This window comes from Phlebotomus argentipes, unplaced genomic scaffold, assembly GCF_947086385.1.
Source record: "Phlebotomus argentipes unplaced genomic scaffold, Phlebotomus argentipes genome assembly scaffold_4, whole genome shotgun sequence".
In the NCBI taxonomy this organism is placed as follows: domain Eukaryota; kingdom Metazoa; phylum Arthropoda; class Insecta; order Diptera; family Psychodidae; genus Phlebotomus; species Phlebotomus argentipes.
Genome location: NW_026776174.1, coordinates 5,427,411 through 5,455,129, shown reverse-complemented (window position 1 = coordinate 5,455,129; position 27,719 = coordinate 5,427,411). Strand labels below are relative to the sequence as shown.

Genomic DNA, 27,719 nt, shown 5'->3' with positions numbered 1-27,719 from the left:
GGTAAATGTCTTTTAGAATTTCGGGAATATTTGGGTGGAATGTTAAATGCAGGGTTTTTTTTGTAATTTTTTTTAACTTCTCTTTTCACACAATCTTTGATATGATGGTAAAATTGCTGCCGATTTTTTTTCTACTTTGTTTCATCTTCAACCTCACTTTTCTTCACGGGGTTTCCCTATTTCACTGTACTTAGGGGAGAAAATAGCTATTTTATCTTTTTCATTTTGCACAATTTACATCACAGACGACAGCATTTTGTCCCAGGAAAAATCATAATTTGTCTCTGCTCTGTTTTGGTTCCTTCGCAAACTCATTAACCACGCACTAATTGCCATTGGCCTACAACGCTTCTCCTTTGCTCTCTCACTCATCTACCCAATAAACTGTCAATGTGTAACTTTCTCTTCTTGCACAATGTTAACTGGAAAATATCCTTAAGTACACTCTTAAGCACTACCCAAATTGTTAACAAATAAATTCTCTCTCATTTACGGTATAAAAAAATCTTCAGTATAGACAACAATTGACAAATAGCAACTATAGTTAAAATACTACGTATTAAATTAATAACATAAAATATTACATTTGAAAAAATCACAAACTCGTGGTCAGACCTATAGTGATAAAGAGGGAATATTTTCCTAGCTTACGTGGTACGAATTAAATTACAGCGCCGCTCAACTTCTCCTCGTTCCGCAATAAATTAAGATTCAAGGGTGCGCATCGTCGATCATGATCAGTCACGGTACTCACTAGCTGTGTTCAGCATCACAATCTCATCCTCGCTTCCATCATCTGTGTCTGTGATCGGGTCTCTCTCATCATCGTAGTACGGCTGCATCTTCACGCCTTCTGCACAAGGACAAGAGAGCGATTAGGATGCGATCTCTCAGCAAGGAAAGCAAGAAATGTACCTGACTTCTTTGCAGTCAGTTTTATGAACAAATGTCGCAAATGCATTTAGAAGATTTCAATAGTTTTAACGTGGATTGAGTTTACGTAATGTAATTTAGCTGAAAAACTATAAAAACTTTGAATTCAAACATGCTTTTGCGACATTTGCACATTAAATTAATCTTCTTCATTTTAATTAAGTGATGACTTCAACTCACTCTTGATCGGGGATCTGAAGAGCTCCGTTTCGTCATTATCCTCATCGTCGTCCTCGAAGAGCTTTTTCGAATTGTTGGTCCGCAAGAGGGAGAAAGAGTAGTTCTGGTAGTTGTTTCGCCTATTCTGCCACGCTGTGATGCAGAAAGCCCCGCAAGCAACCGCTGCAACGCACAGAGATCCCGCCAACAGGATGAACACCATCCTCGGCATCCCGAGGACACGCTCATCCTTGTCCAGCCTGAAGATGACATTCTTCGTGGGGTGGAATGCTTGCACGTGCACCACTCGAGAGTCCCTCAAGTGTCCAGGAGCGTCCACAGTCACCTTGACATCACCAACAGGAGCACCTAGGATCTTATATCCGCCCACAGAGTCCGTGAAGGAATGTAGAGTGTTCACAGTCACTTTGGCATTTGAGATGGGATGATTAAGGGCATCGAGGATGAATCCCGAAATCTCTCCAGATTTCTCCTCATTCTGCTGACTCTTGTCCGCGACATTAAGCTTGATGTCGCCCAGATTCAGCACATCATTGCGAACAGTCACTGGAATTGTGGTTTTGCCGTGAGCCTCGCAATAGATTTCCAGTTTGTAATCTCCGGGAGGCAGAATGAGACGGAAGAAGGCAAGATTCGCCGTGACTTTGTGCGTCAGATCCATTCCTTGCACTTTCACCATTGCTTCCCTGAGCTCTTTGCCTTCGATGTCCTTCACATATCCCATCACACCAGTGTCTGTGAGATGGAGGAAATTCACCATGCGCTCCAGATTATTCCTCCACACGCTGGCAATGTTCTCTGGCATTTTGCAGCAGGAAACTTGGAGTGTCATCAAGGGCACGTCGTAGTAATTGTAAAGGAGATTTGTCAGTCTCTCAGACACTTCCAGTTGATGTTTCCGGGCTGCTGTTGAAGAGCACCCAACATTTACCACCTTTCTGCTGACTGTGTCCACTCGTTGTGCCATTTGAGCGTAAATTGGCAACTGATCTTTCATTCTGGGGTAATATAACTCGCTTCCGCCTGACGTGAAAGTCACTGCCAAATCGAATTTTTCATCCTGCAGCATCTTTATCAGCATGTCACGCTTCTTGTCCGTCTCAGGACTCAACAGCTTGTCCGCCAACTCCTCCTTCAGAGTTGGATCACAGATTGCAGCGTCATTGTAGAACTGATTGTAGACATCGCTGAAATGCTCCATGATGGGCACAAAATGCAGAACTGTGTTGTTCATCAGCCTCTCAATCAGTGGCTCACCAATGGCATATCCTCCGACCACATGTCTGGCCAAATTCAGCACCATTTCCCGTCCGATAGGCGCTGAGTTGAATAGAGACGACAAGATGAGGATGTGGAGCTTCTTCTCCTCCGGTGATCCAATGTCGCCCGTCACTTTGAGCGTGTGGTACTGCATGCTGACCTCATTGTCTCCAGCATCGAGGCTGGCAATCTTGAAATTGGCCGCCTCGAGCTTCTGAAACTCATCGTTAATCTCCGCATCGGCGTGATACCTCGTCTTCACCACATTCTCAATTATCCGATAGTCATACGCCGATGACCAGTGCTGAGGATCATCTCGCATCAGCACAAAGTCCTTCCGCGCCGAACCATTCAAAGGAACTTCAACCTCCTCGACTATCGCCTCAAATCCGTCCGCCTCAATTGTGATATTGTACCGTCCGGGTAGCAGCAGGCGCCAGTAATCGCCATCCTTGGCGCTCAGCGTGTTGTGCTGGATCCTGTTCACGTAGATCCGGGCGCCGGCCACCGGATGCCCAATGCTGCTGCGAATAAATCCGTGAATGCCAATATGAACCTGCTCGATATACGTGAGCAATGCCTCTCTATTCTGCTCCCAGAAGCTCTGCAGTTCCGCGCTGGGTGGGAATTTCTTGCAGCTCACCTCCAGGGTCAACTCCATGGCGCCACCTTTCAAGTACGACCAATCCTGCATGCCGCCGGTCACACTGTACCACGCCGCGCCATTCGTTATGCCCTCCGGGAAGTGTTCAGACAGAAAGTCGATGCACGACTGGGCGTTGTGCATTGTCGTGTGCGCATTGGAATATGTCCGGGCGAGATACTTGAACAGCTCGTTCTCCTCCGTGGGATTCTGCTGCGTTCTCCTGTCGCTGCCGGCCACAAAGTCCTTCGGAGTGTCGTCATAGGGATAATTGGCCACCAGTGAGCCTCCGTGGAGATTTGCTGAGAGAACGAAAGGCGTGGAAAGTGACCATTTCATCACAGCGGCCGTTTCTGGCTCTTGCTTCGTATTCAACTTATTCGTTCCATACTGATCCGGAAAGTTCCGGTTCAGATCCACGTCGTGAGCATTCTCTCGGCCATGCTTCATCCAATTATTGTCCCTGGCAATCTCATATCCATCCGGATTCATGCTAGGCATCAGATGAATTCTCGTGCCATCAATCATCTTCGTGATCCTCTCGCTGCTGCCGTAGTTCTCGCACAGATATTGCGCCAGCAATAGCAACAGTTCGCGCCCAACAACCTCATTTCCATGCATATTTGCAATGTACTTGAACTCTGGAATTCCCGGCGTATGAATTCCTGGATGTTGAGTGATTTCCAGTACCCACAATTCTCGTCCTTCCACAGTCTTTCCAATGCTGTAAAGATTCGTGATGTTTGGATATGTGCTATTGAGCTCTTGCAGAACCGCCGTCATGTCTTGATAACCATGATGCCTGAACTCAGCGTCCAGTAGAAAACCATCTTTGCTAGGCTTCTCTCTAATTGTCACCAAATGACGATAAGAACCTGCAAAGATGGACGAAAGATCAATAATAATTTCCCTCAATTTCCATGAAATACTTTAGTGGTCGCTAGTCGCAAAAAGCACATGAATGTCATGCAATTCGGAGGGATTTTAAACAGGGTATTGAAGAAAAATTATAAACAATTCATGTGCCTCTTTTGATTAATTGCCACTGTAAAGTGCAACTTAAAACTAGGATAAAATATTGTGTTTCATTTACAAACCCCATCATTCTTTGGTCAATAAACCACAAAACAAGCACTAAACATTTGTTATTTCGCTCATAAACTCTCAACATGATTTGTGTTTTCTTTCACTCCTTTTCCACACACCAGAATCCAGAGCAGAGTCAGTCAGCCAAAAGAACCACAACTTCCCAAATATTTCACATTCCTCACAGAAACCTCTTCTCAGAACTTTGACCAGAGGTGAAACGATCACACAAATTGAATCAATTAAGAAGTTAGACACCCACTTTCTCGCATTCTTTCGCCAGATTAATTGCATCTCAATAGGAAATAGCTGCTGATAAAGAACGCTTAAGAATGCATAACTTCTTAATTGACTCTTTATCTCGACCGGAAAGTGCAAAATAATAGGGTGAAATAAAAAGTTAATACGGATAACGAAACAATAAACTAAAGCTTATGTGATAAAAAAGATATTTACAGAAAGTTTGCAATTGCTTTATTCCTTTCATTGATTTTTGTGTCCTTTTTATCATTTTCAATATGTATTTTAAGGATATATATTGTAGTGCTTTTCCGTTAAAACATACATAAATTTCACTTTTGATACAACTATATAGTTCTTTTTAAAATTATACACATCATTTTGTATGTTAGACAATATGTATTGATAAAGAGATTAACAATCACCAGAATCTGTGCATTTCTTCACCAATTGATATTATTAGTAATGACAGAAATTCTACATTTATAATAGACATGATTATTTTCTTTTTGTATAACATAAGCTTTAGATTTTTTTTCCCATTCACAAATCTACCAATTTTACAACATTACTTTCTTTTCTATATGTCACAAATTGCTGCACATTTCCGTACTAAATAAATCCTCTTTTCCTTTCGCCATGAAAATAATCACAGAAAACTCAAGAATATAAACTATTGTCGCTCTTCCTAAAAAAAATCAACTATAAAGCAAAGTTATTAACAAAATTTACAGATCCAAAAATGATGACTAGAAATTGTATTTTCATAGTGCTCTAAAGGAAATCAATTCAACTTGAGCCACAACCAAAAAATACTCAAAACTTGATTTGTTCATGGAATTTTGATCATCAGTATGTTTTTAGGTACTATTTAATGACTAATTTTACTTCTCAATCCAACCTGAAAATGTAAGTAATGCAAATTTAAAATCACTCAATTGAAATATTAAACCAAAACAGTGACACAAAAAGCTAAATAAAAACGACACAAAAAGCCTAAGCAAAAGTGTAAATAGAAACAGACTCAGCAAATAAAGATCTCACTGGTGCAAAAATGTTTTTTAACTAAAGTAAAAGTACAAAAAAAAACCTTATAGAAAAAGGAAGAAACTAAAATTGCGAGACAAAAGTGCAAAATAAAATGTGAACCAAAACCAAAAAGTGCAGAAAACATCGCTTTCTAATGCACAACTATTGTACCTTCAACATTATCAGATGGTTTCAAATTAAAATCAACTCTCGCAGCACTGGCATTGGTAACAAGAACTTCCTGCACGGCACTGGGTTCATAGCTACAAAAATACACATGAAGAATTATTACCATGAATTCATATACTGGAGACAATAGAAATCACTGGCCTAGAAAATTCTACGCAAGATTGTCCAAGTTCAATGGCTTAACTTTAGGCAAAAGCAGAGCAAATTCCATTGGCTACTGAAATTCAGAATTGGAAGGAACTAAAGGATGAGCGGAGCTTCAGATTGCGTGCGAGCTTAAGTTATATTAAAGTAACGAATTACTTTAGAAAAAAACTGACAGTAACTTTCGCTAGTGAACAATCAACAGTTCTTCCGCGTTCTGTTAATTCTTATTAACGTTCTTTATGACTTTGTTGATCTTGAAGATGAATTTGTCGTCTTGGCTAAGCTTGAGAGAATTTAGCCTTAATTTGTCACATTGGCACGCATAAAATTTTTCAGTGCAAACCTTTTGCTACTGTTCAACTAAAGTTTAGCTCAATTTCTAATTGAACGAACAATCTTGCAAAATGGCATAATGAGCAACCAACTCACCCAAAAGCCACAGCTTGAACTCCATACGCGCCCGGTTTCAACAGACGCCAATATTCTCCGCGCTCGGTCGTCTTGATGGGCTTCATTCCCTCGACGATAATCTCAGCATTCTTGATCGGATACCCGTTGGTGTCTTTCACGATGCCCTGATTGAGAACACACTGTCAATCAGAGCCCACATGCGTCTGCCTTTCACTCACCTTGACACCCATATGCACGAGCTTCATGTACTCCAGCAGACTGCGCTTGTTCTTCGCCCACTCGCCGGCCAATTTGTTGGCCTTCGGGAACTTGCAGCAGGACAGCTCCAGCGTGACATCAAAGCAGTTGGAGAAGACGTAGTTAAAGTCCTGCATGCCACCATTCAGTTCGTACCAGAACGCACCATTCGTCACGCCGCCCGGGAAAGTTTCATTGCAATCCAGACCAGTCTTCATCACGGGATGATTGGACGCATAAGTGTGCGCCAGTAGCTTGAAGACCCCATCATCAGGTGTCAAACTCTCAGAACAGCACTCGTGTTGATTGCTGAAAGAGAAAAGCAGTGAATTGAAATAATTACACACTCAAGAGCCTTTCTAGCATTGTGCATTCACACACCCATTCCGCGATGGCGCGACAGAGTGACATCATCACAAAAGGCGTCGAGTCGACAAGGTTAAAAGAAGCATTGAAAAATCATAATATTTGCTAGCATTGTTGCTAACATTCCACCAATAATTATCAGCAATTTTGCATTCTTCTTTCCGCATGTCAAGACAGAAATTTTTAACTTGGTCAAAGCTCAAAACGTGAAAAGGACATCGCGAGTATGAAGTGTGGATATTTAGATTGTGTGAAAGCTCTTGTAAAATGTCATCAATCTTCTCAAGAGCTGAGAAAACATTTGGATTAAATTTCACAATGTGTATTCAAAAATCGAGATGTTTGTAGAAAATAGGTCACATTAAATCAGAGTTAAGAGGATTTTTTTTTAAAGTTCCAAGCTTGTTGCAAACACTCTCTTTAAAATTTACAACTCTTCTCAGCAAAAGATGTTTGCAAAATGAACTTTAATGAAAATCTTTGAACTAAATCGTTTATCTTCACTTCAAGTCAGCTCTAAATCGTCTCTGTCACATTCCCAAATGTCCGACAAAAGTCCAGCAGCACAAGCTAAGCAACGTGCATGCTACACGTGCCGTGAATTGAGATTCATGCTTAAAAAATGACTCATCTCACTTGGGGGAGTGTTATTTTAATCACACCAATTTTCACGCTGAAGCAACAGCGCGAGCGAGATGGAAAATCGAGACTGGGTCAACGAGTTTTCCCATAACACTGAAAGTCAGTGCATTACTTATGAATGTCTTCATCCAAAGCTCATGAGTGCATGGAATGTGTCTCCCTTCTGGGAGAGTAAAAGGCGACCGGACAATTTTGCCAAGAGCCACAACGTGCGATTGACTCTAGAAGTGATACTTTCTCCCCCTCTCGCACTATTCCAACCTGTGTGTTGTCTCTCTGTGGATGTTAAGAGACAGGTATTATGTAATAAAACAAGTTTTCGAAGATCTGTATTCCTCGCGACTCTCTTCGTCACACCACACTCATAATCATTCTGCTGGGATTTTGAGGTGTGTTGCTCTCGCTCTACACTTACAATATTCACACATTCCCGCAGTCAATATCACGGGTTAGAACGTGTTGCATTTCTACGCGCGTTTTGTGTAGAATTCTATCGACACAATAGCCGGAAAAATCATTATTATAGAGAGTGTTCTTCTATTCATCGGCCAGTGATTTTACGCACCCATTGAAATGGGAAAGACACACGGCATAGCAATTAATAGCACCAACACTCTCTGCCCAGGCATTTCCTCGCCTCTCCCACTCCCGTTCCGAAAATGAATGAAAATTGTGATGTGTGCCGCAAATTAGAAAGTGCAATTGCTGACCACTTTGTGCAGTTGTGACAGCTTTTTTCCCCGCGTGCGTTCTTGTGCCACAATCTCGGATAATTATATACTCACATGGAGTTGTCATAAGGATAGCTCGCCACCACCGCGCCACCGTGCAAATTGGCCGACAGGACGAAGGGTGAGTTGAGGATCCAGGTCATCATCGCCACCGTTTCTGGCTGGCGTGTCATCGCCCGAAAGTGCCTCATGAGTGACGAGTCGAATCTGTCCGGGAAGTCTCGATTGAGATCCACACCTGCGGCATTGTAGCGTCCCGCGTAGTTCTGCGGCGATTCGCAGCTTCCCTCCTGCAAATGCAGCACTAAATATAGACGCACTGGCAAAACACGGTGCCATGGGAAATCATGAGGATATTTAGAGACACGCTGACGCAATTATTCCATCAGTGAAAGTTGCCATCACACAGATCCGTGCACTCTCTCATGACGCATCGCGTCGCACAGACATTAAATGTTTTTTCGCTTACGATTTTCTAAGCATCACAACAAATTTCAAAAAAATACAAAAGCAAGACTCCATCCATCAAATTGCTATTCATGTACTTTGTATAGTATATAAAGTACAGACAAAAAATTAACACTTCCACACTTTTTAGAGGCCACAATTTGTTATTCCTAATTCAATTTGCATAGTTTTCCGGAGAATTTACAACAGACTGTTTTTGCTCATTTGAAAACACTTGGAGAAATTTTTGGAATCACGTGAATTACAGACAGGAGTGAAATTGAAGGCGTGGCAATTGCGTGGGCGGAGCATCAAGCTCCAAAGAAAGTCATATACAAAAATAGACTCATTATTACAGCCCTAAGACTTTGTGAAAATTGAAACTTCAAGATTTTCAAATTAACTAACATCTGTTTAGCAAGATGTGTAAATGAAAGATCTCAATCAAAATATTGATTTCTTGTTTAGTATCTTACGCCATAATGGCCATAATTGACCTTTACAACTGCTTTGTTTTTTTTCCACTCACATTTCCCACTCATTCTTTCAGGGAATTTCCGTACTTATTCATCTTCACGTCTTCATTTCTAAGTGAATTTCTTCACAAAACTTGAGCAAAACATGGATCAAATTTGCACAGCTGTTTGTTTTCCCTGGTGTTTTCCAGATTTTGCTCTCCTCTGTGAAAAGTGCCATTGGCGGACAATTTTCACGTTTTGCGTGAAATTGTGGCTCGCTTATCTCAGTGGGGCTTCTATTTCGGGCCTCATCTGTCCCGGAGGGCGATAGTTAGCGCCCAGGGGAAAAAGTGACCCCGCGACACGGCTGTTTTGCGAAAAGACTCATCGTGTTATCGTGCCCGAAAGTCGCAGAGGCGTTATCGATTTTTCGCGTGTGTGTGTTATCGAGGCAGGACAGAGAGGCTGTGACGTGGGCAGCGCGGACCGTGGGCGGGAGGCGCTTAGGATGCCCATCAGGGGGGCAATTTTCCCATCGGGGCGCACTTTGCGCTGATGGAGACTGTTTTGGGGGGCAGCAGGTGGCGGAATCGCGCTTACCTTGGAAAACTCGAAGCCGTCAGGATTGAGCGAGGGCATGAGAAAGATGTCCGTGCTGTCCACGAGCTGCGTCACTTCCGGCACGAGGCCGTAGTTGGTGAGCAAGTACTCGGCCAAGTAGATTAGCAGCTGTCGTCCGACGGTCTCGTCTCCGTGCATGTTGGCGACATACTTAAACATCGGTGTCAGCAGTGATCTCTTGCGTACGTTCTTGTTAATCTCGAGCACAGTGAGCTCTCGACCGCGGGCGGATTTCCCGATCGAGTGCACCCTCGCCATCGTGGGGAACTCCTTCTGCAGTCGCGCGAACAGGTCCTCCAGCTCGCTGGTGGTGTGGTAGTGTGGTTCCGCGAGGAATTTCTCGTTCTCCAGGGCGAAGCCCTGCCTTTCCGTGAAGCCATGGCAGCACAGCACCCACAGTGACGTGCACAGCGCGAAATTGAACGCACTCAAGCGACTGAACCCCATTTCTTTTCACTTTCTGCACTGTCTTCGAGCCCCGGGACACGATGGGCTGCTGGATAATTGCGGGGGATGATCACCCTTCCATTCACAGCACGCAAATAAGAAAATCTTGACGTCTCGCGCATCGCCAACACTTTCGCTCCACTGTGCGACACCAGCGCGTCGCGTGGCAGATAGCACAGGCACATATTCGACGAGTTTTTGAACACTGGGTAACGGTCGTGACCACGCGAGAATGCATTTCCCCATTGAATTGTTGAGCTTCGCGAGCTCTTATCTCTGTTTGCGCTGTCCCGCGACAGCCAATGAAATCAGAATGTGAGTGCTCAGGTGCTCTAAATTAATCGATCGTGGTGGCACTTTTCCCGCGAGGCCCTATGAGCAATACTTCAGCACTCTTTCTTATCTATTGTTGACTCGGGTGTTGATGGTATGAATTTAATCTGAAAAAATGTACACACTCAAACAGCGAAGCCACATTGACCACAAGAAAGCACCATTTCTCACGCTGTGTCAACACTGACTGAGAAAATCAATTCACAGTTCAATTCTACTCTCGGCAGGTTGGTGTGAAGCTCCAAAATGCTCGATGACGAGGAGCAGCCACAGTCGCTGGCTGATATCAAGCGGAGTCTCTTTCAGCGGGGATTGACGGATCACCAGGTAAAAATAGAGAATTCTTTGTTACAACGCACGATTTCTTATCGACACCTGCAAACAACGCCCCTCTTTCTCAGCTCCTCAGCCGAGCAGTGTTACAGAAGAAGCCCTCAGAGGTGGAAAACAAGCGCCGCAGTCGCAGTTTTGGTGACATTGTAGACATCGCACACGAACAGCCCAAGGAGATCAAGCGCAACGCCAGCTTTCGCTTCCAGAAGCCGGTGAGTCTGCATCAGCAGAAGCGGGACTTGCTGGTGGAGATCAAGGCGCGTCTGGAGCAGAGAACACAGCAAGAGGAGCACGAGGAGAAGCTTGAGAATCAGGAAAAGATAGAGGATGGAAAAGAGGCCACGAATGTGACATCACCGACATCACCGGAGATAAGAAAACGCTATTCGCCAGTGTATACGAGAACACGCAGCATTTGCCGAACATCCGACACGTCGTCCACATACTCGAGCAGCTGGCGAAACAGCGTGAAGGAGATGCAAGTGCCTCAGAGCACACCCGAGCAAGCCCCAGCCGGAGAAACCGCAGTCGTGAAGCGTGAATCCAATCCCGCCCGGAAGTCCGTAAAGAGTCTCTATTCGCCCAGTGAATTTCCGCACTTGGCGGGCTTTCAATTCGATGTGATTAAGCGGAACTCGTCGGTGCCGAAGCTCTCGCCACCGCAGCGCAACACTTATTCCGCCCATCCGAGTCTGTACTTCATCGAGATCGATGACGGCAGTGATACGTCGGATATGGAGAAGTCCACTTCGAATGCCAAGATTAAGCGCCATCAGAGCCTCAGGCAGACCATCAAGAAGAAGCTGCAGAAGACCTTCAGTCAGCATACAGTGCCAGCGACGCTGGAAAATGTCCCGAAGGCGCCGGGAACGAAGATTCCCAAGTTCGTGGTGTCGTGCATTGGGACGCTGACGAAGCAGGATCTGCTGAAGACAGAGGGAATCTACAGATCATCGCCATCCCAAATGGACATCAGAAGAGTCACAAAAGAGGTGAGTTTGTGACAAGAACAAAAACTATTCCTAACAATCAATTTAAATTTAAATTTGTATTGATATTATATCAATCATATAAAAGCTTGATTGAAGTTCATTTAATATATTCTGAAGCTTAAACTTTGATCTTTTTGCTTTTCTTTCAGACCCAAAAGGGCAATTTTGACATTCTGGAGAAACTGAGTGAACCTGCTTTGCTCGCTGGTCTTCTCAAGAACTTCTTCTTCACCCTGAAAGAGCATTTAATCAGCGAGGAGACTTTTGAGCGTCACTTTCCCATCGACAAGAACGAGTCTCTGATTGAGGAAGATTTCCTGGACCGCCTCAAGATTCTAATTTTGGACCTGGACGACATCGCCTTCGACACGCTGTCCTACTTAATGAAGCACTTGAGAGAGTGAGTGTTTAATTAGAGCAGTCTTCTGAAATAGATCAATTGATGGTTGTAATTAATTGCAGAGTGGCGGATTTGAGCGACCGCAACTTGATGAAGTCATCGAATCTGGGTCTGGTGTTCGCGCCGTGCTTGTTCACCAACTGCGAGAAGAAGTCCAGCACAATCGATCTGCTGAATTGCATGGGATTGCAGGCCAAAGTCACTGAATTGATGATTGACAATTTCGAGGAGTTGTTTGGTGCCGAAGCGCCCCGGTTTGCCGAGGCTCAGTCAATTGTTGTGAGTCCGCAGAAGAGGACTCCAAATGCCGCCGGGAAGAAGGTGAAGAGAGAGCGCAGCAAGACAGTCTGTGTGCTGAGTTGAGTTGGGTTGGGAAAACGATGTAAGAATTAACTTGTACATAGCACTATGTTTCAATTACATTAGCGATGTGTGGATGGTTTTATCACCACATACACACAGAGACTTTCCTGGGCTTTTCATTCTGTATCTTACCCACGCTGCTGATAACATTTATCACTAATGTTGCGAATGAGTAAGAGCCACAAGTGTTCCTCAGTCACAATTGCGATACACTCTGAAGACATTTCTGCTGTGATTCTCCGCCCAGAAGTGATTCGGGATTTGTTTTCCAATTAATCGGTTGATTTAAAGTCTTCACATGAGCGACAAGAAGCCCAAAGGTCTGCATCAAGTGTTTGAGCGCGGAAGGTGAGTCTGTCCCAGAGAGAATCTGATTGACTGGTGAAGGGAGTGAATATCATCATTTGAAGCCTGATAAGCTAAAGTGTGTTTCTCGCTTGAATTTTTCCAAGGGCAGATCTTCAAAGGCGTCCTTCCGCGCAAATGAGCGATACAGTAAAATAAGCGACATTGCCACTGATCGTTCCTCGAAATCCTCCAACGTTTCCAACTTGAGTTACAAAAAGTACATTCAGAGTCTTGAGCAGGAATGTAAGGCACTGAGAACGGACAATTCAGAGCTGCAAAGGGCTCTTGCAGAGGATAAAGCTCAGAAACAAAAACTGGCGGAAGAATGTGCAGTCCTGAAAAAGGGGAACATGGAGAAGGATCAGCAGATCCAGGAGCTTCAGGAGAAGCTGGAGGAACTACAAACCATGAAAACCAGTAAACACTCGCGATTCTTCAGCTTGAGGCATAACTTCAACAGCATTTTCCAGCGCAGGAAGACTAAAGACGAACTTGTGCACAAAAAAATCCTCCAAAGTATCCCAGAAGATGAAGAGACAAGACTCCAAAGCATTTCTAATCCTTGTGCTGTCTCTTCAACAGATGAACCAAATTTCAGGACCACTCTGGACAAGATGGAGAAGGACCAGGATCACAAAACCATTCCTCGAGTCCTCGTTGAGTCTGTAAAGATTCTAGAAGCGAAGTTCATGCACACCATTGGCTTGTACAGAGTATCCGGTAATTACGCTGTGGTGCAAGATTTGCGATTTCATGTGAGTAATTAGGCTTCCTAGAAATCATTCGATAAAACTCACATCAAAAAAGCACTTTAACACAGATTAACAGCAATAACTACGACGCTCTGCGCAACCAGAAAGATCCACACGCCATCACAGGTATCATAAAGCTACTGTTCAGGGAATTGGAAGAGCCTTTGATCTCCATGAAGCACCTCGACATGTACATCAATGACAAGAACTTCCTGGAGCTCGACCGAGAGACACAGAAGTGGCAGATCACGAACATGGTGGACACGCTCCATCCCGTGGCCAGAGACACGCTCTGCTTCCTGATGCGACATCTGAACCGGTGAGTTGCTGCCCTTCGCACAAAAGTACACCTTCTTAACTTCCTCTCGCAACAGCGTGATCAGCAATCCCGGGAACCAGAACAACGCCCACACACTGTCCGTGGTCGTGGGAGCGTGCATCTTCTACGAGCTGCTCTCGGACGTGGACTTCCACATGAACCTGGCCAAGTGCACAGTCTCCAATAAGTGCATCGAGATCATGATTGAGGACATTTCAGACATTTTCGATGCTGTATAGAAAGGCCAATAAATAAAATCGCATGGAAATTTTTTCGCACGTGTTTTCTAATTGCCTCAGCTTCTTTTCCTTAGTCACTGAAATTTTGTAATCACTCTCAGTGCAGAAGCTGCTTCAAATTCTATTAACGTCACTCACATGTAAATGTTGTGCATTTATTCAGAGTTTTTTTTACCTGGAAAGTTGCAGGAATGTACATGAAATTGTTAAGATCAACTCACTAGAGACTTATGTATCTGAAGAGGTTTTTTCTATCTATTTGTATTAAAGGTTATTTTATTAACTATCTCTAGATTTACAAATGTACATACTTCTTTTTAATACTTTTATACCCAACGATGAAAGCATACAATCTTACCACCTCTTGCTAAAATATAGCAAGTGGTTACTAAAAATTTAGAAATACCTCTTGCTAAAATCTAGCAAATTTTTATTAAAAATCTAACCGCTATTTGCTAAAATGTATTATAGAAAATATATTAATTACATTCCGCTTTGATCTCATATAGATCATCCTATAAATCTTTCAATTTCAACATTATTGTTTTTTAATTCCTATTTCACACCATGTTCTGATGAGATGAATTGCAATTGCATATTGATGTTTTTAATAGCGGTGCGTGTGGCACATATTTCAACTCCATAAAAAAGCGTCTGCAATTTGATCCATTTCCCTATTTACAAATTATCATCTGTGACACATTGAGATGCTTTTCAAATGTTGAACAATTCCGACCTTATTTGCTTATCACGAAATTAGAACGAATAATACGAACGAGAGGAGTGACAATTGGATCAAGATGAAGCTCAAACATTCCAATAATCACTGCATTCGTACTTAATCGACATAGAAGCGATGAGAGATCGAACAATTTTGCGAAAACGTGAGTAAAATTCTATATTTACTCCATTTACACTGAGTCTATTTGAATGTGAAGTCCGTGTGTTTGCGTTAAAAATTACACCAAAATACACTGCGAAGCGGAGTCAAAGACCTTAGTGCAGAATTAATTCATTTAGCAATTGTTTCACCTATTTAGTGTCCCAAATGAGAGAGACATGAGAGAATTATTTGAGTAATAAGCATAGTGCTAAGGTCGTCAGGTAGCGCAGTCTTAAGTGTAATATACACACACACAGTGCTTTTTTCATATTTCATGATGCAAAATCAAGGATTTCCAGCGCGTGTTTGTGAACTGTTTCGGACTTTACATCAAAACCGGGTGATCAGTCGCCAATGATTGTCTGTCAGCGCATTTGTGAGTCGCGTGTGCTTTTCCACTCACTTTTCGCCCTGTGTTGGCGTCGCCGAATCTAAGTCTGAGCGCACAGCCAGACAGAAATCACAATCAAAACTCGCTAGACCGTCTGATCGTGTGGATCATCGCCAGATCGGTTCTGAATGAAACAGCAAGTGCTGTAAAATCGCCAAACAATCTCACTTTTTTCAGTGATAGTGAAAGTGCTTCACATTTTGATGCGAAGATGAGTGTGGAATTAGTGCTGATATCAGTGATATTCGCAGTGATTGCGGGCTTTCTGTGGCACGAGAAGTTCTCAAGGAGAGCGACTTTGGCAGCAAAATTCCGAGGGCCATCGCCGTATCCACTCATTGGCAATGGGCACTTATTTCTGGGTTCTTCGCCACCGGAAATCCTCCAAACCATCGGGAAGTTGGTGAAGGAATACGGAAAAGTCGTTCGCATATTTTTGGGCGTCGATTTTCTCCTGTTCATCACTGATCCCAAAGTTGTTGAAGTGAGTGTAAAAACGTGCAAATTTTCCATGTCGCCATGTGAAAAGGTGGCTCTCCAATTAGTATTCCGGAGTGTGACTTTGTCGGAGATTCTTTCAGCCACCTGCATTTTTTGCACGCATGATCGACGATCGGCAAAAAAAAACTTTAGCAAAACAAACAATAAATCTCTTGGTATTTTCCGGTTCTCAAAGGCAAGCAAGAATTCTAGTTTTTTTCGGCTTGAGAACCTCACAATCACTTTATAATGATGGCCACATGTGCTTTCGATTGCGAACGGCGCCGGATAATTTTTTCATGGTATTTCTTAGCGCCCAAGTGAATATTGAAGATTTGATAAGAAAATGCCAAGTTGTAAATATTGTCAGCTGTTGAAAACTGATCTCGTATGCTGAACTTTACCAACTTTACACAAAAACTTGACAAAATGACCATTATCAAGTCAAAAACTTATGCAATCTACAACACGAAAGCGACGAAAGCAAATCAGCGAGTATTGAGAAAGACCCGTGCAAGCGTGTGCCAATGACATTGATTTATTTTTCTTATTAAACTTAAGATTTTTCCAAGATCAAACAGCTTAAACTGAATAAATTTTTAATGGCTATAGAAATATGATTACATAGAGTTGAAATATTAATTTCTCACTCATTTCTTTTCAGTCAAAAAGAACTAATATGAAATAAAAATTTGCTGGAGAAAAAAATTAAACAACTATGATTGAAATGTCAAGCGTAGAAAAGATTGAACCAGATTAAACCTTCCAATGTTAAAAGGGGGTAAAATCCATCACAATTTGCCACTTAATTAGACGAATTTTAAGCTAAGGATTCAGAATAACAAATTTTAACTCTTCAGTTTACTTCCTTTCAGTTATAATATTTTTTTAAACAATATGATCTGCTTTTTAGTCATCGTTAATTAATCTTTCTTGCTTTATTTCTCTATACGGAAAAAACATATGATTTTTATAAAACTTTACTTTTATCTCTCAAAATGCAAACAATTTAGGTTAATAATCTTCAATGAAACGGGACCGTGACTTTTTGGAAAACGCGTAAATTTAAGAATTCATTGAACATGCGACTTTCTTCATTTCAGATTCCTGTTGAGGTTTTTACACCATTAATGTATATTTAGACTTTCTTGTCATGCTATCAGAGCGAGTTTACTTCACATACTTAATATATTATTACGAGTTGAGCACGCAAGAATGATAACAATGGTTCAGCACCTTATCATTAAACAGTAATTTCCAAGCATTTCCCTTGTTAATTTGGCATTTGTTTTTTTCCATTCTGAAACTGAAAGATGAAGTTGGAGATCTCTAAAGAAAATCCTCTTTTTTCCGGTTAGGGAATAAAAAGCAAAGTTGCAGATCATTAGAGATAATTTTCATCATTATAAAAAAACGCATTTTCCAAGTAGTACTTAAATGATCTTCTACATTTTTCACTACGTAGTTTCCAATTAGGTCTTCTTGACTGTGCAAAAAGCATCTGCTTGTGAAAGGAGATAATTAAAAAAAATAGGTCTTTGATTGAAATCTGTCAAATATTCATGATAATTACTATGACAATGAGAATCTAACTTATAATGATCGGCTCAAAGATAAATACTGAGTCACGATGTAATTTATATTGTTTTGCAGATTCATACTACATTCGTAGATCTTTTTCATTCAAATTTCAACAAAAACAGAATAGAGTATTTGTAGTAGTCCACAAAATATGCTCTTATCGAATTTGAGATTGTGTGGTTAAATAGATAATCTTACATGCTTCCGAGAATAAAAGCACAAGAGCCAAAAACACTTGTTTCAGTTGATAATTGGAAATTACACAGCAATGGGCGATATTTTGCTCCAAATCGTGCTCTTCGCGATCCCAATATTCATATACTATCTTATAGTTGACTATCAGAAGAAGAAACACGCGATCAAAGGCAATGTAGTCAAAGGACCTCCGATTTATCCGATTATTGGTAGTGGTTATGTCTTTTTCGGGAAGACACCACCAGAAATCGTAACAACTGCTGAGAATCTTGTGAAAACATATGGAAAAGCTGTAAGAATTTGGATCGGAAACACTCTTAATGTTCTGATTACTGATCCCAAAGAAGTTGAGGTGTGATTTTTGTGGTTAACTCAGGATTTTCATTGTAATTCTGGTGCTCAAATATCTCGAATATCTTTCCAGGCGGTGCTGAGCAGTAATACACTGATTTCCAAGTCCAAAGAGTACACATTTCTGCGCAATTGGCTCGGAGATGGACTTCTTCTGAGCACAGGTGAGGCAAAAAGCACGACTAAAGCCGCCAAGGTGACCGCTGAAGCTTAATTGTGCTTTTCAGGCAAAAAGTGGCACAGCCGTAGGAAAATCATCACGCCGACGTTTCACTTCAAGATCCTGGAGCAATTCGTGGAAGTGTTTGACCGCCAAGGAAACATTTTTGTGCAGCAGCTGAAGGCGCTGAAGCCCAATCAGCCCGTCGATATCTATCCTTTGGTCACTCTCTATGCATTGGACGTGATTTGCGGTGAGTATTGAGCGTCTGTCGCTATCTAATCACACACAGACGAATTCCATATCGACGAGGGCAAAAGTCTCGGGGGAAATTAATGTGGGATTGGAATTGTACACCCAGAGAAAAGCCGGAAAAATAACAGTTGTACTTGCAGAATCCGCCATGGGTACAACGGCCAATGCTCAGCTCAACAGCGACTCGGAATACGTTCAGGCGGTGAAAGAGTGAGTCATTCGCGATCTTGACCATGAACTCGTCAACATTCTTCTTCTCCCTCTCTCACAGCATCACACATGTGCTGCACTTGCGTATGTTCGACTTTTTGCTGCGACCGGAGCCCTTCTTCAAGATGTCCAAGAGCGCGACGCAGGAGAAGAAGGCAATTAAAGTCCTGCACGATTTCACGGACCGCGTGATTGTGGCGCGACGGAACGAGCTTCTGCAGCAGAACGGGAAGCACGACGAGAATCGCAATAGTCACGTGGGCGATGAGAGTCTAGGCATCAAGAAGAAAATGGCCTTCCTGGACGTCCTGCTGCAGTCCACTGTGGACGGCAAGCCGCTCACGAACATGGACATTCGCGAGGAAGTGGACACTTTCATGTTTGAGGGTCACGACACCACAACCTCGGGTAAGAGTTGAACTTGCACTTTTGGCGTGTGGCGCAAGCGACAATCTGATATTTGTATTAAGCAATTCGAATGGTCTTTATAATGTTATCAGACGCGCATTAAAATTCACGAGTCGCACTTTTGAAAAAAACCGCTCATGAATTAGTAAAAGGAGAAACTATGTGAATGTCAGGATAACCTAGATCTGCTCAAGAACGTCTAAAGAAAAATTAGGACACAGAATATTCTGAAAATTTGCTTTTCCTATTCACACAATTTGCAGAATGTTTAGCACGTTTTGTTTGAATAACAAATTAATAATAATCAATTGAGTAAAAATGGAAAGGAAAAAAACTCATTTGCATGACGAAGAATAACTTAATTATTAAAAACAGGTTTTGCATCTTTCACATTCATTAAATTACAGCTATAAATGAAAAAAATATTCTTGAATTCATTTTAAATTACAAATAAATACGAGGCAATTTTACGATTGTAGGAGAATTTTGATTCTATTCAGAGTCCTCAGAATCAAGGATAAAGGATTATTCAGCACTTTGATATTTAATTTCTCATCTTCAGGCATTTCATTCCTTCTGTATAACATTGCGTTGTATCCTGAAGTGCAGAAGAAGGTTGTGGATGAACTTCAAGACGTCTTCGGAAATGACACTCGAGTGCCCACAATCAGTGACCTGAATAACTTGCAGTACATGGACTTGGTGATAAAGGTGAGCTATTGTGCAATTCGCAATAAAATGCATCTTCTAATTGCCTTTCGCCAATGAACAGGAAACAATGAGACTCTTCCCATCTGTGCCAATCATTGGGCGCGAGGCGCAAACAGAGGCGAAGCTCAACGATTTGACCATTCCAGCCGGATCGGGAATTGCAATTGGCACGTATTTTATGGGGCGCGACCCTGATTTGTTCCCTGACCCAGAAACCTTCAATCCCGAGCGCTTCAGCGTGGAGCGCAGCGCCGAGACTCTGAATCCCTACAGTTATGTGCCTTTCAGCGCCGGTCCGCGAAATTGTATCGGCCAGAAGTTCGCCATTCTCGAGATGAAAAGCACGGCAGCGAAGATTCTGAGGAACTTCGAGCTCAGTGTGGATGAATCGTACAAAACGCCTGTTCTGATGGCCGAACTTATTCTGAGGCCCGAGAATGGCGTCGTGCTGAAGTTCAATCCGAGGCAATAGAGGAAATCAACCGGGCATTAAACACTGTGATGTTGAGCAATTCGGGCTGTTTAGTATTTCCGTCACTCTACTATAAGTTTTGGGACATTTTGAGGGCCAAAAGCGAGGTGTAAATCTTAATAGTTTAAGACTCAGAAGCTGAAGAGCACAACGTCACGGTGAATATCAGCGTCATACTTATAATTGTATACTTGGGAATAAGATGAATATTTAAGTGTTTTGTACGAATTTCTCATGAAACATGCAATAAAAACACAGTATAATTGTTGTTTCGGAACTTATCAAAGCCTTTATATTTTAGGTATAATTCTTCTTTTATGTATATATATATATACTCTGATTTCTCACGTCGCAATATATAGTTTTCTCATTTTCTTCCTCATCCTCTTCTCTTAAATCCTCAATGAGACTAAACCTATTAACAATAAATTCAACTCTTGTCTCAATTTCTGGTTTTCTTTTATGTATAATAATATAATCTGCAACTACACAACGTTTTTTTTTCGAATACATGCTTATCTTTTATATGTTCAATAAATCTTATCAGAGAAAGGATCAATTTTTATTTAAGGTACTGGGAGATAATCTAAAGTTTCTCTTACGGCCTTTCCTTTAAAGATGTAAATTTTAGAAGATTTTTTTTTACATGACACTTCTTTATCAACTGAATGTCATGAAGAATACATTTGCCTTAATGCCTTATGATGAAAAGTCAGGAGGAAATCAAATTCTCACCCGTCAATATACAATAAAATTTATTTATAACTTTGATAAACTCTGCAATGAGATCGATGTACCATTAAATCCTTTTATTGACGTTACTTTATACACTAGAGTTAGTGATTAAATAAACTCCGCCCCGTCTTGTTACTATAATAGGCTTCTTTTTGCAATATGTATCGGATATTGGTGAATTTTTCATTGTATTTCTCAGCTATTTTACTTGGTTGTCACTTTGTGTTGAATATCATTTTACAGCTATTTTGTGTATGATTTGTTCCTTCATACTTTGGACTCTCTTTTCCGTTTATTTTGTTGTTAGATTGTGTTGTAATAATATGATTCTTCTCATCTCCTAATGTCGTGGAATTCAATATTTTCTGCTTTTACTAGCAATACAATGTATCGTCTCTTTATATAAATTGAAGTTGTTTTCATTAGTGTTGTCTTTTGCGTAAACCTTTCAGTAAATTGTTATGATTTCTCCAGTGTAAATCGCCTTGAATTCACCTGTCGCCTATCTTTTCTTCGTCTTCTCGTGTATATAATACCATAATTACAAAATAAACACAATATATATTGTTACTTTATACACACAGTGAGACATTTAACTAAAAATAATCTCATCCCTTAAACCTAGTTACTTTTATTTACACCCATGAAGGAAAAAATACACTTTGCTCCTAAATATCATCTTCCTATCATTCACTATCATCAGTTTGGAGAGCAAAACTCTCGAGCCACGAAACAATAATTCGTTTCACACATGTTTTTTTTTTATATGAAAATAAAGGTAAATTTACAGCTATTCAGTGGATCCACCTCAATAGGGGTAGGGATACGACTTTTTCCTACAGTACAAACCATCGAATCCTGCGCAAAGTGCGTTAAAAATATTTATTTTGACCACCGGCATGTGAAGAGGAGTCGCATGAAAGAGATATTATTGGATTTTTGACTTAAACTCACTCGCATTCACTTGTATTTTGTCCTATGTAGCAATAAATTATGTTTTCATATATCAAAATGGATGATTCTTAAATATATATAAAAATTCACAACATAGTCATTTTCTCTAATGATGAAAAGAACGAAACGACATAGTTTTAAGGACAAGGGCATGAAAAGTAATCGAATCGAGCACAAACAGAGATATTACAAGTTTTTCGGCTATTCTTCCTCTTTGCAAAAATTCCTACAAATCTACACAAGCAGTGACTTGACATTAAATAAGTACAGACGGTCGATTTCCAAATCACAATCAATTTGAAGGCAGGAAAGTCTTTTAGCTCTCTAAAAGTTAGGGATATTTGTGGCAAACGTTTTGTTCTAGATTGCTTGAATTATATTGTTATAATTATGGTATAAACACGTCTAAAACTTAGTGAGATTGGCAGAAAGCCAAGAAGATTCTTGTTATGGATCTATCATCCACTTCGTGTAGCTAAAATTCGATATCAAATTTTGAAACAACTAATCTCAGAGGAATGAAAATATCAAGAGAAACATGAGCAGTGCTTGTGCAGAGAAATTTTAAAACTTTAAAATAATAATCGTGGAAATTCACTGCTTATCGATATGTACAAAATCTTCGTCTGTCCCTATTTAATTTCCAGTCACTGCAAACATTGCAATATCAATGACTGTGCGCGACCCTGTATTAAAATGAAAAAGCAAGCATATCTAAAATTACTAACTTTTAAGTGCATGAACGTCATATAAACACGCTTATTTCCATCATATTTATATAATAAAATTTTGGTGATTTTACTGCCTTCCCCACACTGCCTCATAAATCATTTTCACATCATATATTTCCCCGCGCACAGTTACTATGAAAATTTGCATTGTTCATAGAACTACAATCCTTGGTTATCAGCAAATTTTGGTTGAGGTCAAAATCATAAGTTTTTTCGCTTCCACTAGTAAAATTTTGCACACATGCTTTAAAGATACGAAAAAATATGAATTCATGAGAAAAACAAACTCTCGTCTCTTTTCTCTCTTGTAAATGGTTTTTAGCAACGCCCAATGCAGTTGTAAAGAGAAAAGAGCTGTGGCTAACAATCGAGCAGAAAGCAATGTTTGTATCGCGCAATAAGGAAATTACAATGAAAAAAAGGGAGAAAAACTTTGAAAACTGTGCCAATCATCAGAAACACTGATACTTTGCAACATAAATTCACAATTTCTACCATGTTTTATGATGTCTCTTTATTAAATTTATGTTTTTATTTTGTTTAATTGTAACTAAACAAACAACTAAGAACAAAGTATAAATTATTAAATTTTCTGATTAATGAATTTCTCTTGATGAAATTAAACTCCCATCGTGATCTAACTAATAAGAAGCTTGTAAATTTGGGATGAAGACTTAATCCAGAGTCTTGAGACGTGTGAATTAAAACGAAAAAGAAATGAACGGAGCCACGACTAATATGGAAATGTTCTATTATTCATATTCATTCGCATTCTTTGTCTACCTCTGTGCATCACGGAGTTATACGTTGGCAAGTAGAGAGCTCCCTTCGCCTTGCCGTGCTCCTCAGCCACTCGCACCGTCAGGGGTTGATTGCCACCTTGTGGAATCACATTGTTTAGGGCAGATATTGCTTCTTGGGCCTCCTCTCGCTTATTAAATCTGCACGCACGACGCGCCGAATGGAATTGAAATTGATACAGCGTCACTTCAAATATTCAACACAGAATTATCCTACGGAAGAAGGTGTCAAATGGAGTGAGAGACAAGGAAAGGATTCAGCCCTGGGCGGCGAATGAGGCTGCATAGGGGAGAGCGGGGATGATTTGAGCAGTCTAAACAGACTTCAACACTCGTCGCAGAACCGATTGTGTGTATTGTTGACCGTTTTTTTGTTGATTTGTGTAAATGATAAAAATATGAAGTCGAGACATTTCAGGCTTCAAATTTTCTTATAAGTAATAGATTCAAATTGTAATATGTGGTCATATTTCCCCATCTTCCCATACCTCAATTTTGCGCTTCGTTTGTACAATTTCCATGTAATGCATACTGTTTATGAATTCAGCAGCTCTATTCCCGCCGCACCTCCTAAATTTACTATTGCTATGCGAATAAATAGCGACAAAGAGTTGAAAAGTTCGTGTGGATGCATAATATTTTTACTTGTGGGTACAATTCGCCGCTGGAAAAATCAATAAAGCGCGCCTGCATTAAAATATAGCCTCACTGGAAAATTAATTTATTACCGCATTTCCCCTCCCCGAAAATCCTCATCCTTGATCTGTGTTATCATCGCACTCCTATCTCCGATTCGCAAGTCAATCAAATATTAATCACCCCAAGTCACAGAGTGAAATCGATATTTCATCAGGTTATTTATACAAATATGGACCACAAATCCTTGAAATCGCTGTGCACGAATCTTGCCAGCAACTCAATCCAAGAGATGCCAGCGCCAGTGCAATTCCCACGCCAAAAACAATCTCCAAAATGCAATTTTTGCCAGTGGGAAAATCGTATTTCCGGGGGCGCAGAGAATGTCTGTCACCTCGCAAACAAGTGCATAAATACACGAGCTTTCCAAAGGGATATTAATAGATCATTTCATGCATTGTGCGATGCCACATTCCATCCTCCCCTTGAACTCGACGGTCAGGGCGCGCGGGAATCGATTCGCCGGCGGAATCGGTATCAACTTTCCCCTTCAGAGCACCCCAGACACTGAGACTCCTCCGGGGAAAACGCATTGTTGGCGCACAGATAAATAATGGCCTGTGTGGCCGAAAGATTTCACTGGCCGCCCAGAGAGACTCAGCGCTTTGGACCCTTGCCAGCGCACATCTTCTCTCGCCAGCGCCTTCTCGGCCGCCCATTGTCAATATTTACATTGCGTCACAGTGGCAAAAGACTGGGCGAAAATGGGGAAAATCGGAAGGACAAAAAGGAACTTTATGGCATGAATACATCATATTCAGTGTCTGCGAATCTCTGACCCAGAAGGCGCGCGCGAAAGTGGGTGGCGAAGCGAGTGCCAGCCGCAGGAAATGCTCAGTAGGAAGATGAGGGAATTGGAAAAGTTGGGTGTTGTGTGTGTGAAAAGGGGCAGCGCGCAAATGAGGTCAAGGACTCACCGTACAAATGCAACACCACGCGGTTGTCCAGTTATTTTATCCCTAAGTATGTTCTTTTGTACAATGGTTCCGTATTTACCGAAAATTACGTCTAGCATCTCTTCAGTTATGGTGCGTGGAAGATTCGTGACATATAAATTTGTTTCCTTCAGATCATCACCTGACGGTCTGGCGTATGAAACCTGAAATCGAGAAAAAGGCATTATTTTGTGCTCCTGCAAAGCCTGCGCCAGGCAAGGTGTCTCGAAAATTTACAAATTTGCTTTGATGGGATGAAATCTACAAGAATGCCACAATATTTACAAACAAAATTATTCCTTTATCAATCATTCTTATCGAATTCAATTGAATTTACAGCCTTTTCGTGGATTCCTGAATGTAAAGTTTTTAGGTATTTACAAGTGAATATTTATCGAAAAGGATTCGAAATTATGTGCTTCTGGAGCAGTTAAAGTGCACTCAAAAGATATGAAATGTGACAAATATACACAAAATAAGCCATAATTAGCCGAAAAGGTCCAAATACTACGGACAATGCAGATATTTAAGGTAGTAATAAGCTAATATTGATAAATTTCGCATATTTATGAAAGTATAACTCTGCTTTCTGTTTTGTTTGAATCCTTACATCGGATTCAGATTAAATTTGAAAAACACACTCAATAAATGCTCTTTCTCCCTTAAGAAATAACGAGTTACAGGACGAATTTAGGAACAAATCTTCTCATATATTCTCTACACCCTACAGTCGTCTTGTGAGGGTTAACACACACTCGACAAGTTCGAATGTCGACGAAGGGTTAATATGAATCACGCGAATGCTTATAAAATCCCTAATTTTCTGAATATCTCCAGAAACTGCGTTACATCTTTTGGACAGGAAAAGTAGGTCAAGCGCGCAATCCTCGGGACACCTTGGCCGAGCCATCGTGTGGACTTAAAATAGGTTCAAGAACGCACCTTCAATCGCTTGTTTCGCACTGTTAAACCATTGAGGCATTTGATTGCCCTGGAAGCCGCCTCTTCCGTGCCGTAATTGATAAATCCGAAGCCGTAGCTATATCCAGTCTAAAAATACGGGAGCAAATTGGATTACGGACGCTGGCTGGGCGGGGGCGCGCTCACCTTCATGTCTCGCATAATTTTGCAGCTCTCAATGGGGCCCATCGTGGAGAACAGTGAGTACAACTCTCGCTCGGACATGTCCTGAGGTAAGTAATTGATAATGAGATTCGTGCCGCCGACGCCCGTCAGCGAGCTGGTGCTGGACGAGGACGCGTGTCCGGCGGCGCCAAAGGTGCTGCTGGCCGGGAAGTTCATCCCGCCGCGTCGTGTGTTGTACATGAGCGAGAAATCCGTGTCCTGATAAGCGTAATGTGACTAAAAACAGTTACGAGAATCTCTCTCAACTCGAAAGCGGAACAAAGCTGCGACTCTTGGATTTGTGGGTGGCGTGCGGAGTGGCGCAAAGGCAGGAGGCTCTGCTCCCGCCGGGGGCGCTGCCGTGGCTCCACTGGCGGGGCGGAGCGTCCTCCTTTGGCCAGTCCGAGCGGGGGAAGTGTGTGTGTTGTGCGCGGAGGCGTCAATCTACAGCCCATACATACCATGCCCGAGGGCAGCGAGTGAGACATTCCCCACATGCGTCCGGAGCTGCAAAGAGACACACGGATGAGTGCGGGAGTGCGGAGCGCCCCTCGCGCGATGGGGTTATGTTTGATAAACAATTCAGGCAATCGTGGGCCAGCCAAAAATCGATTGACGCTAATTTACTCACCTCGACCTAAATGGGGCATAACCATTCATTTTGTTATACATTTCTCATAGATGCACACACGTATTCCAATGGCCAAATCCTTTCCGTCACACACACTCTTCACTCTTTGGGGACTCGCAGTTTATCCGAGCACTGATTTCCTCCTTATCCTCTTGTCACATCCCACTCCGCATTGCGTTCAGTGAACCTGGGAGAGTCCGCGGACGCCACTTTGGGGAGCTATTGCACACAGAACCCACGAGAACTACGCGAGAGTGGCAGGAAAAGAACGCGCAATTCACAAGGAGATGGCAACGTCGAAAGCATTTCTGTCGACAGCACGCTCGGCCCACTGACGAACTTTTCCGAGCAGGATCTGAGGACTTCCTCCTCTGTCAGGCTCAGGAAACACGACGACGGATTGCAAGGAAGCCACACCAGCGAATTAGACTTTTACACTCTGTGTTTTGCTTACATTCTTTGCAAGTTGCTCGAGATTTGTCGGCAAATTTGCGGAAAACACACGGACGGAAAGTCTCAGTTCAGCGGAGAAATCTGATAGAATTCCTTGAAGGGAAGCTTTTTCTTTCATTGTTCTGCAGATGGCGCTGACGACTGAAAAGTAAGGCCCAACAAACTTCTCTGGTTAGGATTCTCAAGTAAGTCTGTGGCTTGAAACTAAGACCTTACAGTTTTAAAGTAAACAAATTATTTTTAAATATAAATTAAATCTGCAGTAAACGAAATGGTCAGTTCGACATTCTAAAAACACTCAAAACTTTCACTTAGAAAACCAAATAGTTCCGAAATCTATTATCAAATTTGGGTCAAATTATTGCCCACACAAAGTATTTCTCATTGAATTACAATATCAATGAACTTTGCGAATA

General features: G+C 41.6%; 5 protein-coding genes across 11 annotated transcripts; 3 read left to right on the top strand and 2 right to left on the bottom strand.

Moving 5' to 3' along the window:
- Nucleotides 1-223: 223 nt before the first annotated feature.
- LOC132258952 (carboxypeptidase D) lies at nt 224-10,192 on the bottom strand. 3 transcript variants are annotated; one of them, XM_059756515.1, is made up of 7 exons: nt 9,600-10,192; nt 8,149-8,384; nt 6,337-6,664; nt 6,137-6,282; nt 5,543-5,634; nt 1,114-3,891; nt 224-853 (listed from the first exon to the last, which is right to left on the bottom strand). In XM_059756515.1, exons 1-7 carry the CDS (start codon nt 10,065-10,067, stop codon nt 738-740), a joined length of 4,164 nt encoding a protein of 1,387 aa, XP_059612498.1. In that variant the 5' UTR covers nt 10,068-10,192; the 3' UTR covers nt 224-737. The 3 variants fall into 3 exon arrangements, with proteins under 3 accessions (XP_059612498.1, XP_059612500.1, XP_059612499.1); XM_059756517.1 differs by lacking the exons at nt 224-853; nt 1,114-3,891 and adding an exon at nt 4,558-5,044; XM_059756516.1 differs by lacking the exons at nt 224-853; nt 1,114-3,891 and adding an exon at nt 4,559-5,243.
- On the top strand, nt 8,117-12,585 carry LOC132258953 (rho GTPase-activating protein 21-like). Of its 4 annotated transcripts, none has more exons than XM_059756518.1 (5): nt 8,117-8,215; nt 10,628-10,727; nt 10,802-11,725; nt 11,875-12,125; nt 12,188-12,585. In XM_059756518.1, the coding sequence occupies exons 2-5, from the start codon at nt 10,647-10,649 to the stop codon at nt 12,486-12,488; spliced, it is 1,557 nt and encodes a 518-aa protein (XP_059612501.1). In that variant the 5' UTR covers nt 8,117-8,215; nt 10,628-10,646; the 3' UTR covers nt 12,489-12,585. The 4 variants fall into 4 exon arrangements, with proteins under 4 accessions (XP_059612501.1, XP_059612502.1, XP_059612504.1 ...); XM_059756519.1 differs by lacking the exon at nt 8,117-8,215 and adding an exon at nt 9,798-9,911; XM_059756521.1 differs by lacking the exon at nt 8,117-8,215 and adding an exon at nt 10,206-10,276.
- An 81-nt stretch (nt 12,586-12,666) lies between these two features.
- Nucleotides 12,667-14,483, top strand: LOC132258777 (WW domain-containing protein tag-325). The gene is made up of 6 exons (XM_059756242.1): nt 12,667-12,836; nt 12,946-13,352; nt 13,419-13,591; nt 13,657-13,907; nt 13,963-14,179; nt 14,425-14,483. Exons 1-5 carry the CDS (start codon nt 12,787-12,789, stop codon nt 14,144-14,146), a joined length of 1,065 nt encoding a protein of 354 aa, XP_059612225.1. The 5' UTR covers nt 12,667-12,786; the 3' UTR covers nt 14,147-14,179; nt 14,425-14,483.
- Nucleotides 14,475-20,529, top strand: LOC132258775 (cytochrome P450 4d10). The gene is made up of 7 exons (XM_059756241.1): nt 14,475-15,904; nt 18,101-18,191; nt 18,255-18,440; nt 18,583-18,652; nt 18,714-19,060; nt 19,623-19,771; nt 19,833-20,529. The coding sequence occupies exons 1-7, from the start codon at nt 15,632-15,634 to the stop codon at nt 20,241-20,243; spliced, it is 1,527 nt and encodes a 508-aa protein (XP_059612224.1). The 5' UTR covers nt 14,475-15,631; the 3' UTR covers nt 20,244-20,529.
- LOC132258778 (sex-lethal homolog) lies at nt 20,507-27,377 on the bottom strand. Of its 2 annotated transcripts, XM_059756243.1 has the most exons (7): nt 26,851-27,377; nt 26,681-26,726; nt 26,202-26,456; nt 26,037-26,144; nt 25,077-25,258; nt 23,447-23,604; nt 20,507-21,836 (listed from the first exon to the last, which is right to left on the bottom strand). In XM_059756243.1, the coding sequence occupies exons 1-7, from the start codon at nt 26,889-26,891 to the stop codon at nt 21,787-21,789; spliced, it is 840 nt and encodes a 279-aa protein (XP_059612226.1). In that variant the 5' UTR covers nt 26,892-27,377; the 3' UTR covers nt 20,507-21,786. The 2 variants fall into 2 exon arrangements, with proteins under 2 accessions (XP_059612226.1, XP_059612227.1); XM_059756244.1 differs by having other exon boundaries at nt 20,507-23,604; nt 26,202-26,438.
- Nucleotides 27,378-27,719: the final 342 nt, after the last annotated feature.